The sequence below is a fragment of the Chiloscyllium punctatum genome, chromosome 1, assembly GCF_047496795.1.
Source record: "Chiloscyllium punctatum isolate Juve2018m chromosome 1, sChiPun1.3, whole genome shotgun sequence".
In the NCBI taxonomy this organism is placed as follows: domain Eukaryota; kingdom Metazoa; phylum Chordata; class Chondrichthyes; order Orectolobiformes; family Hemiscylliidae; genus Chiloscyllium; species Chiloscyllium punctatum.
In genome coordinates, this window is record NC_092739.1 from 116774242 (window position 1) to 116788647 (window position 14406).

The 14406-nt window shown below is 37.5% G+C and overlaps 1 protein-coding gene across 14 annotated transcripts in view; it reads right to left on the minus strand.

The window, feature by feature from the left end:
- celf4 (CUGBP, Elav-like family member 4) overlaps positions 1-14406 on the minus strand; it is a 1199286-nt gene that overhangs the window by 667398 nt on the left and 517482 nt on the right. For all 14 annotated transcript variants that reach the window (XR_011960940.1, XR_011960939.1, XM_072573094.1 and 11 more), the window contains exon 3: positions 5240-5288. Coding sequence is in view for 12 of the 14 variants with exons in the window: in XM_072573094.1 (XP_072429195.1) it covers positions 5240-5288 (49 nt within the window). In the remaining 2 variants the exon portion in view is untranslated. The remainder of the gene's footprint in view (positions 1-5239; positions 5289-14406) is intronic.

Genomic DNA, 14406 nt, shown 5'->3' on the forward strand with positions numbered 1-14406 from the left:
TAGTTCCTTAATTTAGAAAGTTATTGCATGTTATATGATTTTTGATCACATCAGTAACTATTTTTGATGAATTAAAAATGGTGATTAAAATCAATTGAATTCAATGGTTATGGCACATAATCCAACAAGTTCCATACTTACATTGGGAACATGTCGCTGTTCAAAGCAGCTGTGTTTCATAAAGGAAGCAACTTCAAGCCTTTCTGAACAACCATGACTAAAACAGTTGGGTTTCCGCATGAAGGAGGAGTGATAGGTTTTGCACTTATCTAATCTAGAAAAGGGCTGAATCCACCAATGCATCTGTAACTGGTGTTATTGTAGTAGAAGCACCATGATGTCTCCCATATTCAGTATGTTGCTGGGGGCTCTCTACAGCAGCTAAGTCAGTCATGTGTCAACAGCTGATGCTGCCAAGACCTGTTGTGGGTATGTAAAATAGTTGGGAACATTTAGATAAATTGCTGCAAAATGGGAAAAGCATTTTGTTGAAAAGTCTTTACATAATGTGGATGCACACTTCAATTTTTTCAAATGACAAAAGAAATCCTAAAGTCCAGCAATTGACCATTAACCATGAAATAGAGAAAACAGGTTGTGCTGATGGGTGTGTCAACCACCTGTTTACATGTGCAAGCAACACTTTGGCTGATGTTAAAACTAAGGTTGACATGAGACAAGGATGATGCTGGGAAAAGTCAAAAAGAAAATCAACTGAGTGGGCTGAAAGCTCTGCGGGAAAAAGTGTCCATGAGCCAATAGCTGTGGTGTCGTTGATGGACAAAGCGTTGAATCACAGTCCTGCATAGAAGACACATACTTCTAACTCAGTTAACTCTTCCTAACACTCTCAAATTCTAATAACATTTTTGAGATGCCAGATCCTGCTGGACCTAATGCTTACCAGTCAGTCAATATCTAAAATGCATAATCTATCAAAAATGTATGTACAATTGTCTCATTATGATGGCTCCAGACATACATGCCATCTATAGTCTAACCTTCTTCCACTTTGAAAGGCTTTAAGTGACCATTGCACTGTGTCATAGTTGATACAGCTGCCTATTATGTGCCTTCATTCATTACTAATTATGTTGAAAACACTGAATCTTTTGACCAAGGTAATAAAGCCTGCAATGCAGTCAATTGCCTGGGATGATGCCATAAAAGATATAAAGTGATGGCTTTTTACTCTTTGAGTTACTTGTAAGTTTTGCTAATATATAATGGTCTTTGTAAAATGGGATCTCTGGTAATGGCAGTTCAAAGTAGCACTGAAGTACAGAGTAAAGACTAAGAAGTTATAAGGATATCATCATTACCAGTTAATGACCCACGGGATGCTATACCATAGAAAATAACTGCTGTGATTAAATCAATTCTCAAAATCAAAGCATGTATAACCATTCTCCTTCCACCACCCTATTTTATCAAATATACATTTACCAATGTGGTCAATGTTCCTTCACTCTTTCCCTTATTGTTCCATCTGAACTCCAACTATTCAAGCATTTTATTTGCTACCTATAATCTAATTGTGTGTTGATTACGACTCACTGGGGGTGAAATTCCAACTCTGAGAAACAGGGTAACGATGAATTTGCAGCTGATGTTTTACTGTGTCAACTTTCTTTCTAGTGAAGTCCACAGAATCATTGTTCAACATCTTATAGAGTCATAGAGTCATAGGAGTGTACAGCACCAAGGTACCAGATTCAATTCCAACCTTGGGCAACTTTCCGTGTGGAGTTTGAACATTCTCCCAGTGTCTGTGTGCGTTTCCTTCGGGTGCTCTGGTTTCCTCCCACAGTCCAAAGATGTGCAGGTTAGGTGAATTGGCCACAGTGTTAGGTGCATTAGTCAGAGGGGGTGGGTTACTCTTCAGAGATTGGTGTGGACTTGTTGGGCTGAAGGGGCTGTTCCACACTGTAGGGAATCTAATCTAATCCTTGTAAATCTTTTCTGAACTCTTTCAAGTTTCACAACATCTTTGTGATACGTTGGAAATGTACTTCCATAACTTTATAGTTTTCACTTAGTTTAAAGTTAAAACTTTTCACAAGGTTTCCCAAGTTAATCGGAGCCAACTCCACATCCATTGTCTTGCACTTCTGCTTATTTCAGAGGATTTGATAGTCTGGAAATTAGTCTGGAAATAGTCCTCTCATTCTTTTCTTCCTACAATTTACAATCATTTCAAAATATAATCAAAACTTTGTATCGTCTGATTGTTGTCAGTTTTGCATCAATTCGGAGTATGATGTCTACTCAGGATTTGCGAGTTACTGCCATGGGTCTTCATAATACTGAACAGGCAGATTCATAACCTGTAGAACTCTGGGACATGGGGCAAGATATCCCACGATCTGGAGTTCACCATTTGCTTCCTTTCCTTACTTCTCTGCCACTGCTATGCCTCACCATGAAGATATTTGGACTCAAAGAATGATGCAGCTATTCTAAATTATTAGTAGCAAGCTCCTTCCCATCATCAATGGGAATGTAGCTGCACTTCAAGGAGGGCTTCAGAACATTTCTGAAGTACATTCTTTGTCCTACTCTGGAACACTGGCCTTTGGACTGCTCAGAAAATAGGATCTGGCTTTTCAGCAATTGGGGCACAGTATCATGTTCATTATATTATTTTTAAAATATTAAGCAGAGTGATCAATGAGGCGTTTCTTTTTACTGTTCATACTTTTAACCTGTTCTGCACAAATGGTGCATTGCACATATGTAAACATAGAATACATTCAGGGTGTTAAAGACATTCTAATTAAAAAGTAACCCTTGTTTGTTGAGAATTTTGTCATAAACTATTGCTAAAGAGGATTTCATTGATATGAACTACACAGATTCCTAGTATACAGGGTAAAATTAAAAAGTAAATATGAGCTCTGTCTGTTCTAGATATACAAGCAATACACCTAAACAGAACTGTGATATTTGAATAGAATTCCATTCTATTGTCATTTCCTTATTGGGGCAGGCAGCCTATAATCCTACATGCACTTACCCCAAGGGACAACTGGGAAATCAAAGTGGCTCCAAGGCAATGACCATTAGCAGACCAAAAACAAGCTTTTTTGACTACAGTTGGAGATTTGTGGTCATTATTGGACAATTGAGATTTTAAAAGATTCATTATCTTTCTTCCCTCTGTTGGGAGGACTGTTTTAGAGCTGAATCATATGCAGTGCAAGAATCATACTGAATGGAAGCCCAAGAGTGACCAGGGAATTATGTTGCAGAATATGCTCAAAATCCTGAGAAGATAATGGATGAAATAACTCCACAGTGAATGGTACCCCATCACCAAGTTTGTTTGTATGTGGAAAGCCCTTGACACGGGTCCAGCTCCCTCAGAGTTAGCTCTCAGTGTGTCAGAACGTCTGACACTCCTCGTGTTATCTGTCAGCTAGGGCTTGCTGATGGGAGCAGATTATTATCCCCAATCATGGAACACATTTTCTATGAGGTTCACCTGGCTGACCTCATTACAATCACTACATTGGGAAGCTATGGAAGACTTTCCCAGTGATCCCAGTAACTATCTGTTCCAATATTTGAACAAAGTGCAGAAGTCCTCTGTCGTCAAACTCTCCTTCACAATGGACAATCCAATTGCTTTCTTAACCAACTCAGTAAATCTTGGAACTTAATTGTTTTTTTATTAAGGATATTACATACATAAATTGCAATATTTCAAATTTCATAAAGTTGTATGATAATGATTATGAACAGGATTACTGGTGCCCAGTAACACTTGAAAAACAAAGTTAAAAATCACAGATGACCAGGTTATAGTCCAGCAGGTTTATTTGGAAATACTAGCTTTTGGAGTGCTGCTCCTTCATTAAGGTGCAGCGCTCCGAAAGCTAGTACTTCCAAATAAACCTTTTGGACTATAACCTGGTGTTGTGATTTTTAATTTTGTCCACCCCAGTCCAACACCAGCTCCTCCACATCTTGTAAAGCAAAGCAATTTATTATGACTCTGATATTAGACCAAAATCATCATTATTCAATCAGCTGACAGGAAAAGATGGCATAATGAAGAAGATACAATTTTCCTGCTACTGTAGTGCAGTAGGAAACAAAAATCCTGTTGCCATTTCCCATACTGAGATTATGATACATATCACATGCTAACTTTGAAACATGCAAAATTCTTAGTAGTTAGTTACTCAAAGGAGACACTTTGAAAGCTCTTTGTCACTTGATGTAGGAATTGAAAATCTAAACCCTGACACATGCTACAAATCAGGAAGACAGACTGGAAATAAATTTGTGAAAGAGGATTGAAACTGCACGCTGTTGTTCTTGAACTCCTTTATTAAGCACTATGTTAGGCAATCGTGAAATTTAACCAAATGGAAAATAGGAGAAACAAATGAAGGTTCTGGAAAAGATGATCTGGAAAAGCAATACATACAATCTCTTCAGTGACAATAACTGCTATGAGAACTTAAAGATTTTCTAGCATTTAAATTCTCCAATGAAATTCTTATTTTCATTTTAGTGCTTAGAACATATATTCAGCTCCAAAGCACATGGAGATGCCATGAAATTGTTCAGAGCAGTCAAGGCATGAGCCTTTGATGAAATAACTATGCAAGATGTTACCACAAGCTACCAGATTTACAAATATGTATTGCTATCCTGATGTCTTGAAATGTTTTGAAAAATGCCTTCAAGCCATTTTCTTCAACAAAGCCAGTTTTGGTCAGTAAATATCCACCTATATATTTAATGTAACTCCTTCAATGTCTTTACAGAGTACTGCTGTGAGGGGCACATTTCATGCTGTCTTTTAAAAATATTTAATAAAATCGCCAGAGAACTTAATGATAGTGATGTGCTTTTGGATTTGCACAAATATGGCTTCTGAGATTGTAACTTTCTTTATCTCTTTGTTTGCATATCTCTCGATGTATTATTCTTCACAACTCGAGTAATCCATTTACTAAAGTTCTAAATCTATCCAAATATGCTGTGATCGCTAGTTAAGTTAACACACAGAACTGACTGAAAATAACAAGTAGATTTGGAATAAGTGGACACCGCCTTTATATGGAGAACAGCAACTACAATAAAACTGAGGGCAGGTGTACTTATAGAAGAGAAAACACAATGGCCCTCAACTGAATATTTGATTTAATGCATCCTTGCCTCAGAAACTGAGCAACAATGAATAAAATAAAGTCAGCACCAGACTTGGAGCAATAAAGACAACTACCTCCTCTGCTCTCACTGTCCGCCGGCTTCACCTGGATTGGTCTGTTCATCTGTGAATACAAAGAAGAAGCAAAGATCATTTCTAGTCACTTGACTGAAGATTAGATGTAGTAAAGACATACTACTCAGAAAGTATTCATTATTATGTAGTTATGTGAAAGAGCAAAGGATTTATTGTGATACTTTTATGGCACAGAATAATGACTGCAGCAGCATTTGAAAATAAAATCAGGAATCTAAATCAAAATTAAAAGAATGATTTATTCTGAGTCCGAAGTGTTACACCATAAAATTTATACCTTACAAGAAGGCTAATCTAATAGCCCAATCCCTGCAGCTCTACAGATGTATTCCTTTAAGTGGCTAGTCTGCTTCCTTTTGAAATCATTGATGATTTTCACTTGCACCAACCCTGGTGGGTTGGAATTTCCATGTTTCCACTCACTGTGTCCCAAAGTTTCTCCTCAAATTTCCTCTCTGTCATTTGCTCAAAATCTGAAAACTGTGCAAGAACTAGGGGACACAATCAGTTAATGGGTAGAGATTTTCCATATTTGCCTCACCAAAGTCTATCATTAGCTTATAACACCTTCATCAAGTGTCCCTCCAATCTCCTTTGCTTCCAGCAGAACAATGCTAACACTTCCAATCTGACCTTCGAACAAAGCCACCCCTAACCCCCATTCCTGGATCCACTTGTGTAAAAATTTCCTCTGTGCCCACCCAAGGAGATTGACATCTTTCCCAAAACGTGGTAGCCAAAGTTGGATGCAAGGTTTTGTTTGGTGTCTAACTGGAGTTTCATACAGGTTCAGCATAACTTCATTTTGTACTCAATAAAACTGCATATAAGGTACATGATGCCATATGTTTTGCTAATCAGTTTCTCAATATTTTCGGCATATTGATCCACAAACACCCGAAGGTCCCTCTGTTTCTGCAAACTTCTCAGATTTTTGCCATTAAGTTGATATTGTCTTTTTCCTTTCCTCCTTTCAAAATGCATCACCTTCACACTTATTTATAGTAAAGTTCATCAGTCATTTGTTGACCCATCCTACTAAACTATCTATATCCTATTGCAGGCACTATATCAACCTTACTGTTTGCCATTCCTCCAAGTTGACTATTATCTACAAATTTTGAAATTTTACTCCATATTACAAGATAAAAGTAGTTTATACAAAACAAAAAAGATAGTGTACCTTGCACTGGCCTCTGGGGAATGTCATTATTTAACATCCTCAGGGGCGGCATGGTGGCTCAGCAGTTGGCATGGTTGCTTCATAGAGCCAGGGACCTGGGTTCGATTCCCACCTCAGGTAACTGTGAGCAGTTTGCACATTCACCCTATGTCTGTGTGGGTTTCCTCTGGGTGCTCTGGTTTCCTCCCACAATCCAAAGTGTGCAGGTTAGGTGAATTGGTCATGCTAAATTGTCCATAGTGTTAGGTGCATTAGTTAGGGGTAAATATAGGGTCTGGGTGGGTTACTCTTCAGAGGGTCAGTGTGGACTTGTTAGGCCAAATTGGCCTGTTTCCATACTGTAAGGAATCTAATTTCCCCACACTGAGAAACTGCAATGACTCATTGCTTTCTGTCTTTAACTTAGTTTTTTTAATCCCATTGCGCATCGACTTTCCGATTCCTCAAGTCTTGTTAACAAGCTATTTACGTGACACCCTATCAAATGCTCTCTTCAAATCCGTACAATCGACATAAATCACATTCCTTTCATCAACTATGATCTAAATTATTTCATCAAATAATTCAATTTATAATAGTCAAGTACAATCTGTCTTATGAATCTATATTGGCTTTACCTAACTAACACCAAAAAATCTCTAAATGCCCGTTGATTTCTTTGCTCCAATTTTGGGTTTATCCCTGATGCTAAACTAACTGGTCTGTAGTTGCTACAGCTGTCCATGTACCCATTCTTGAATACCATTTGCCACTTTTCAATTCTCTGGCACCTTTCCCATATTGAAAAAATGAAATATTAATGGGAACTCTTCTGCTTTCTCTATTCTGACATCCTTTAGCAATCTGCTTTGCAAGATATCTGGATCAATGACTTATCTACATTAAGCATAGCCAGACTTTCCAATACCTTCACCCTTTCAGTTTCATACTATCCATTGTTTCTTTTGTCGAATAGTTTTTTCAGATTCCTCTTTCATAATAAACACCAGTACATAGGCCTCATTTGGTAACCCATCTGCTCTAAGTATCACCCTTGTTGTCTCAGTGAGGACCCTCTCCAGCTCTTACTACCTACTTTGTATTAATATAGTGGGTTAACAATAGTGGGTAATAGTGGGTAGATTTGTATTCTACATCATAGATCACATTTGAATTAATAATTAAGTTAGGAAAATAAAACTTAATATCATATATTCAATTTAATTGTTATAAAATAAAGTACGTAGAATATTTCTCCATAACGCTATCCATCCTCAATTTTGCAGTCACCTCTGTGAATATAAGGTTCACAGGGAGTGACATTATAGTGCTCGTTCAATAGAAATGCTGTGTCCAAGGCTGTTGTGTCCATATAGCATATTGAAGGATATAGTTACACAGTTTCAACTTCACACACACTGTGGGAAGATTTTCTCTATTCACTATTTGTAGCAAGTTCACAAATAGCAAACAAGGAAGATGTTGAACCAGAAACAGAAATTGCTAGAAAAAAACTCAGCAGGGTATGGCAACATCTCCAGAAAGAAAGCAGAGTTAACATTTTGAGTCCAGAGGCCCTTCTTCAGAACGTTCAGTTTACTCAACGTTAACTGCTGAGTTTTTCCAGCAATTTCTGTTTATGTCTCTGGTTTATAGCGTCTGCAGTTCTTTAGTGTGTTTTTTTTCAGATCTTTAACCAGAATGGGGACATCATTCTTGGCTGAGCCAGAAATCAAAGGATTTCCCCATAGAAATAGGTGAAATGACCAAGCAAAAGTCACTGTGGATTGCTCGCTAACTTTCTCCAACATTCACATATGAAAAGGTCAACTCTGCTATCAGCCAAGGTTGTAGAGGAAGGCAAGAAAATTATATTGAAAATATAGCTGACAATCTTTGTGGACAGGTTTAAACGATTTCCATTTCCATGTACATAAGCAACCCTGGCATCTATTAAGAACAGACAGACACTAGATTTGCAGCATTATTACGTTTTTGATTTCTAGTACATTTATGAAGGGTCCAAAATGCAGGATATTAATGGTAAATAATACTGTATCAATTGCAGCAAAGATTTCAATCCAGCCAGTTATTTAGGCTGTTTGTTATGTCTGCCAGCTTCTGCAGAGATAAGAACTATGTATGTATTTTTCTTTTGAAAGACAAAAATGTTGGTGTCACAACTGACGTTTTCTTTAGACTTGCCCTAAACATGGAAGGATAGAGATCCTGACAACATCAATGACAACTTGTGCTTTTAACCAAGGCATTACAAAATAAATGACAGAGCCATGCACGGACGAGGGCTAGTACCACTGTTCTTCACAATTTAAATAAACATGTGGGGTTTGAAAACAAAAACATAATTTTTAAATTCATCAATGAAATTGGGGGGCAGGTAGGGCATTGAGGAGCTGGGTGTTGGGGGAGCTGGATAGTCAATAGTTCTGTTTCAGACAATCATGAATGGTAGTTTTAAGTAATTAACAAGAGGTGGCTCCACATATATCCTCATGATGGGAAAGACCAGCATATCAGTGCAAACGACAATGCTGAATGATTTGAACAGATCTTCAGCTCGCAGAGTTGTGTGGACAATCCACCTTGACCATCTCTTGAGTACTTCACATGCCAGCCTTTAGCCTTCATTCCACATGCTATCAAAGAATAGTTGACGACATTAGATACTACAATGGCTTTGGACCCTATCAGCTTTCCACCAATAGTAATGAAGAAATGTGTACTAGACTGAGCAGTGAGAATGACTGCCCTTGACACCAAGACAGCTTTTATTGAATGTGACATCAGGGATCCCTAACAAAACTGTCAGTGGGTATCAGGAAAAACTCACCTTTTGAATCATTCCCAGCATAAAGAGAGATGGTTGTATCTATTGGAGACCAATCACCTCTGTCTCAGAGTATCACTGCAGAAGTTCCTCAAGGTAATGTCCTTGGTCTTACTCCCTTCAGCTGCTTCATTAATGTCCTCGTATGGTCAGAAGTGAGGATGTCCATTGATTTTTGTTTATTTGCGCATAGATTTGGGGATTGCTGAATAAATTGGCATGTATTGTCCACCCGTAATTGATAAAAAGGCAATTAGGAATCAGTCACATTGCTGTGGGACTTCAGTAACATGTAAGCTAGACCAAGATGGCAGATTATCTTCTTGAAAAGGCTTTCATTAACCAGTTGGGTTTTCACAGCAATCTTCAGAGATGATGTGCTCACCATTAGGTCACCACTTAATTGAATTCAAATTCCACCATGTGTCACAATAGGATTCAAGCCCATGTCCCTAGAATACTAAACAGGGGTTCTGGATTATGTGGCCAGTGCCACTATGCCACTAACAAAATCCAGGATGTGTCTCCAAAAGAGAAAATGCTGGAAAATTGCAGCAGATCTGGCAGCATCTGTAAGGAGAGAAAAGAGCTGACGTTTCGAGTCTAACTGACCCTTTGTCAAAGGAGAGCTTTAACAAAGGGTCAGTTAGACAAAAAACTTCAGCTCTTTTCTCTCCTTACAGATGCTGCTAGACCTGTTGAGATTTTCCAGCATTTTCTCTTTTGGTTTCAGATTCTTGCATCCGCAGTAATTTGCTTTTATCCAGGCTGTGTCTCCTCTCTTTTGGGCTAAGAATAGAATAGAATAATAATTTACTATCGCTTGTATTTCTTACAAAAAAAATACAGTGAAAACTATTTAATGTGGATGCTGTGGCATGATGATTTAAGAACAGAAGGCATAGAGAAGAGAAAAAATAAATGAACAAATTCAGACAAAGAGCACCTTAGTTCAATTCATGGTTCTTGGGTTCAGGAAAGACAGTATTTTGTTTTTCCTTTCTACTTAACTCCAGTCCTCGGATGGCATCGGTAGCAGGGAGCTGAGCCAATGTGGCCTCGAGGTGAAACCCAGCATGGATTTAGTTGCTCTGTCTGCTTTTATTTTTTTTCTCTCTCTTTCTCTGCTTTAGAAGGACTATAATGCTGAAATTTTAAACTTTATTTCTTTATTTTTCTAATTTATACCTAAGATTTTGTATCTAAGCATCTTTTTATCTAAGATGGTGCCGGAAATGGCGATTTTGCGCATATATCTCTGCACTTGAGTACATGTGACAATAAAACTTAATTCTAATTCTTTTCCTGAGGGTAGGGGAGTTTAAAATTAGGGGCCATATTTTTAAGGATAGAGGAGAAAGATTTGAAAGGGACCCGAGGGGCAGCTTTTTCACATGATGGTTCATATGTAGAATGAACTGGTAGATACAGGCACACAGTCACAACATTTGAAAGACATTTGGACAAGTACATGAATAGGAAAGGTTTAAAAGGGGATATGAGCCAAATGCAGGTAAGACGAGTTTAGTTTGGGAAACTTGTTAGGTATGGACGAGTTAGACCGAAGGGTCTGTTTTTGTGCTGTGTGACTCTACGACTCTTGACAAATGAACAGCAAGAAAATTGAACCACAGGGAATGGTTGGAGTGCATAGTTTATCTGAATATAAAGGAATATTAGACAGGGAAATGAGGGAGAAGGAAATAGACAGCTCTGATGGTAGATGAGAAAACTTGGGAGGTAGCTCAAGTGACCATGAAATCAAGATGGAAGAATTGGGCCAAATGACCTGTTTTATATTGTATAGTGACGTTAAGGGGACGTTAGAGGAGATGACCAAAAGCTTGGTTATTTCAAGGGAATTTCTTGAAAAGTGATTCATGAGATGGAGACTTTTAATAGGGGAATTCAAGAGCTTGTGGCCTTGGCAACTGAAGTCATCACCACCGATGGTGAAGTAATTAAAATGAGAGGTGTTAAGGATTAGAAGAGCACACATATCTTGGAGATAGAGTGTTGGCGGTGATAGCAGGAATGGAGAGAAGAAAAACGATGGAAATATTTGGAAGGATCATGACCAGGTGAGGAGGGGAATTTGCTCCCTTTTAAAAAACCCTTTTGATTCATTGGAACAATCTTTTCTTACTTTTGTTTTAGCATGCACCTATTACAACTCAACTAAAACATAGTTAACTAAATAACATGAGGGGCCAATTCCAAAGATTTTTTGAGCAAAAGAAAGAAGTTTTTTTTAAATCAAACTTCTAACTCTGCTAGTGTGTGTGTTTGACATGTTTTATTATTATTTCTCAAAAAGTATTAAGATTCGAAAGGGGAGGAAGTCTAGCATAACCGGGAAGCTAAAAAACAGATGGAGTTTAAATTTCTTTGAGTCTTTGACTTGTGAAAGTGTAAACTAAGTCTAAAGTTTTCTAACTGTTGGTCTTTATCCCAGAATTTGAAAAATTTGTAGAATTCACATGCTCTTAGTGAATGGTTAATTTCCCAAGTTACTCTTTCACCAAGTTCGTATCTTAAGCCACAGAGATAAGAGTAGTCAGAGAGGAAAAAAAAAACATTCTAGGTCCAATTGCTGCAAGTCCATTTTTGCCTTCTCTCTCCACTCTGCCAAGTGAGCTACTGAAATTTGGATTATTTGCATATTCCCAAGTTTGGCTCCATTGTCTTTGCAAGTTCAATACTCCATAAGCAACATCTTATCTCTCAACCTTAAACTCGCTTCAAACTCTTGTCAAATGATTGCAGCAGCAGCCATTTTAGGTCAGTGTTTTTCCTCTTTAAAAAAATTATTTTTGCTCATGAAGGTTTGGGTAGGATATCGGTTTGCCACCTTCTCCCCACAAACAAGGTGGGATGAAGGCAGGAGGATGATAAGTATGTCATCTCTTGCCTTCTCATGACATACCATGCCTGATCCAGCGCATTTCTAGAGGTCTGATAAAATTCATCCCAATGATTCCCATAGTAATTACAATTCTTTGTTTTGAATTGCAGAAATGTCAAAAAGATGCCAGAAACTTCCACACAAAAACAGAAATAAAATCAGAGATGGTGTGGGTGTGATACTTTAATGAATCTTTTCGAGCTGTACAGACGGGTTTTATTTTTCCGAACACCATTTGTCTATCCTTTTTAGCAGGTCAACCGAGAGAGGAAGGAAAGATTGATAGTAATTGTTATTAAAAAAATTAAGACCGCATGAAACATTATTGCACAGAATTGCTGCTTCATGGGAATTTAAATTAAAAGATCAACATTATTTCATATCTGCACTTACTTTTCATTGCCATGACCTCAATACTTTAAATTGTGAATTTCTACTCAATTAATATTTTTCTATTATTTGTGTGTTACACATTCACAGCACAAATTACATCTATGTCATGTTCAGAATCTTGTTCTGCACTGATGATGAAAGAAGTGCTTTTTTATTACTTCAACCATTAGGTTACCATGGTGATGCGATTTTTCAATCTGGCTTGGTATTTCAGTGTTATGAGTAACAAGTTGAGGAAAAAAAATCTGAAATTATGAAGCCCTTTGAAAATGCAATCCTCCTGCAAGTGCCACAGTATAACTGTCATAGCACAGGAGAGATATTTCTCAGCTCTAAGCAGTGAATGTTAGAACGGTGGGAGGGAAAACTGTGTAGGATCCTATACGCTAACCTGCCTGATTATCCTGTATCCGCTGTGCCCAAGTGATCCAGAAAAACACAGCGTAGATTCCAGAAAATATCCCTTTTCATGACTCCAAAATACTGGACAGCAACATTTGAAAACCTTCCAGAGCAGTTAGCATGAAACTCTCAAAATGCTACCTTCAAGGAGCCAGCAATAAACTTGTTGAAAGTGAAGACCAAGTTTCTGCAAGCTAGGCAGCAACTTTTAAAAGGGGAAGTATATTTTGACTCTAGATGATGCAAGAGAATCTGAGCAGAAATCAGAGCAAATTAAAGCTGTTATGAATAGGTGAGCAGAGATAACTCTTTTAATGACATCTCAGTTGTTTTTTCATTCTGCTATCACACTTCAGTTAAAGTAAGCTAAATTCATTTAAAACATAGTACTCGTCTAAATTAATGGCCAATCACAAGAATATCTAAAAAATAAATTTATTACATACTAACACAAAGAAAAATAATAAAATGTAACATCAAGTATACATTAAAATACAGATATAAAATTGAAAGTGTCTGTTACAGATGGGGAATAAAGGCTGTGCAATTTGAATCAGCCCTTAATGTGTTAGATTTTAACTTGAGACTAAGTTGATGAATAGTTGGCTTACATCATTAATAGTAGCAAAATAAAAGATAGATTTGAGTTCTCTGTGAATGTTTGTATCTCTAACTTTCTTTGTCAAATTGTTTGAAATGGTGATGAAGAAACAGAGAGAGGAGACTTCTAATCCTTTCTTCAATCTATCCAACCCATACTTCTATCTGTCTTATATGCTCAAAAGTGCAGAATAAGATGTCATTTGTGTATTCCTGAGTTTGGCCTCATTGTCTTTCCAAGCTGGATCTTTTGCAAGTAACCTTTCATCTTCAATATGTACTGCTAGGTTCATCCAACTTTAAACAGGAGTCTCCAGTTCCTTGATATCTGCCTCAGTTTACACTGGGTTTAAGCCTTTAGATAAAATAATATTTTCAGTTCAAATAGTTTAATTTATTTCACACTGAGTTCATAATTTTATAAAAAGCTAGCATTTAAGTTCAACTGATAATAGGGAAAGTAAATGGAATGCTGGTCTTTACTTCAAAGGGATAAAAGTAGAGATGTTTTGCTAAAACTTCACAAGATGCTAGTCAGATTACACCTGGAATACTGTGAACAGTTTTGGATCCCATATCTAAGGCAAGATATATTGGCATCGGAGGTAGTTCAGAGAGGGTTCACTTGGTTAAATCTAGCTATATTGAAGCTATCTTATGTGGAGAGTTGAGTAGTTTGGGCCTGTACTTATTGGAATATAGAAGAATGAGAGATGACCTTATTGAAAAATACTACACGCGTGGAGGATTTGACAGGGTAAATGCAGAAAGGTTATTTTTCCTTGTAGGAGTGTTTAGGAACACAGGGCACAATCTCAGAATAAAAGATTGCACAT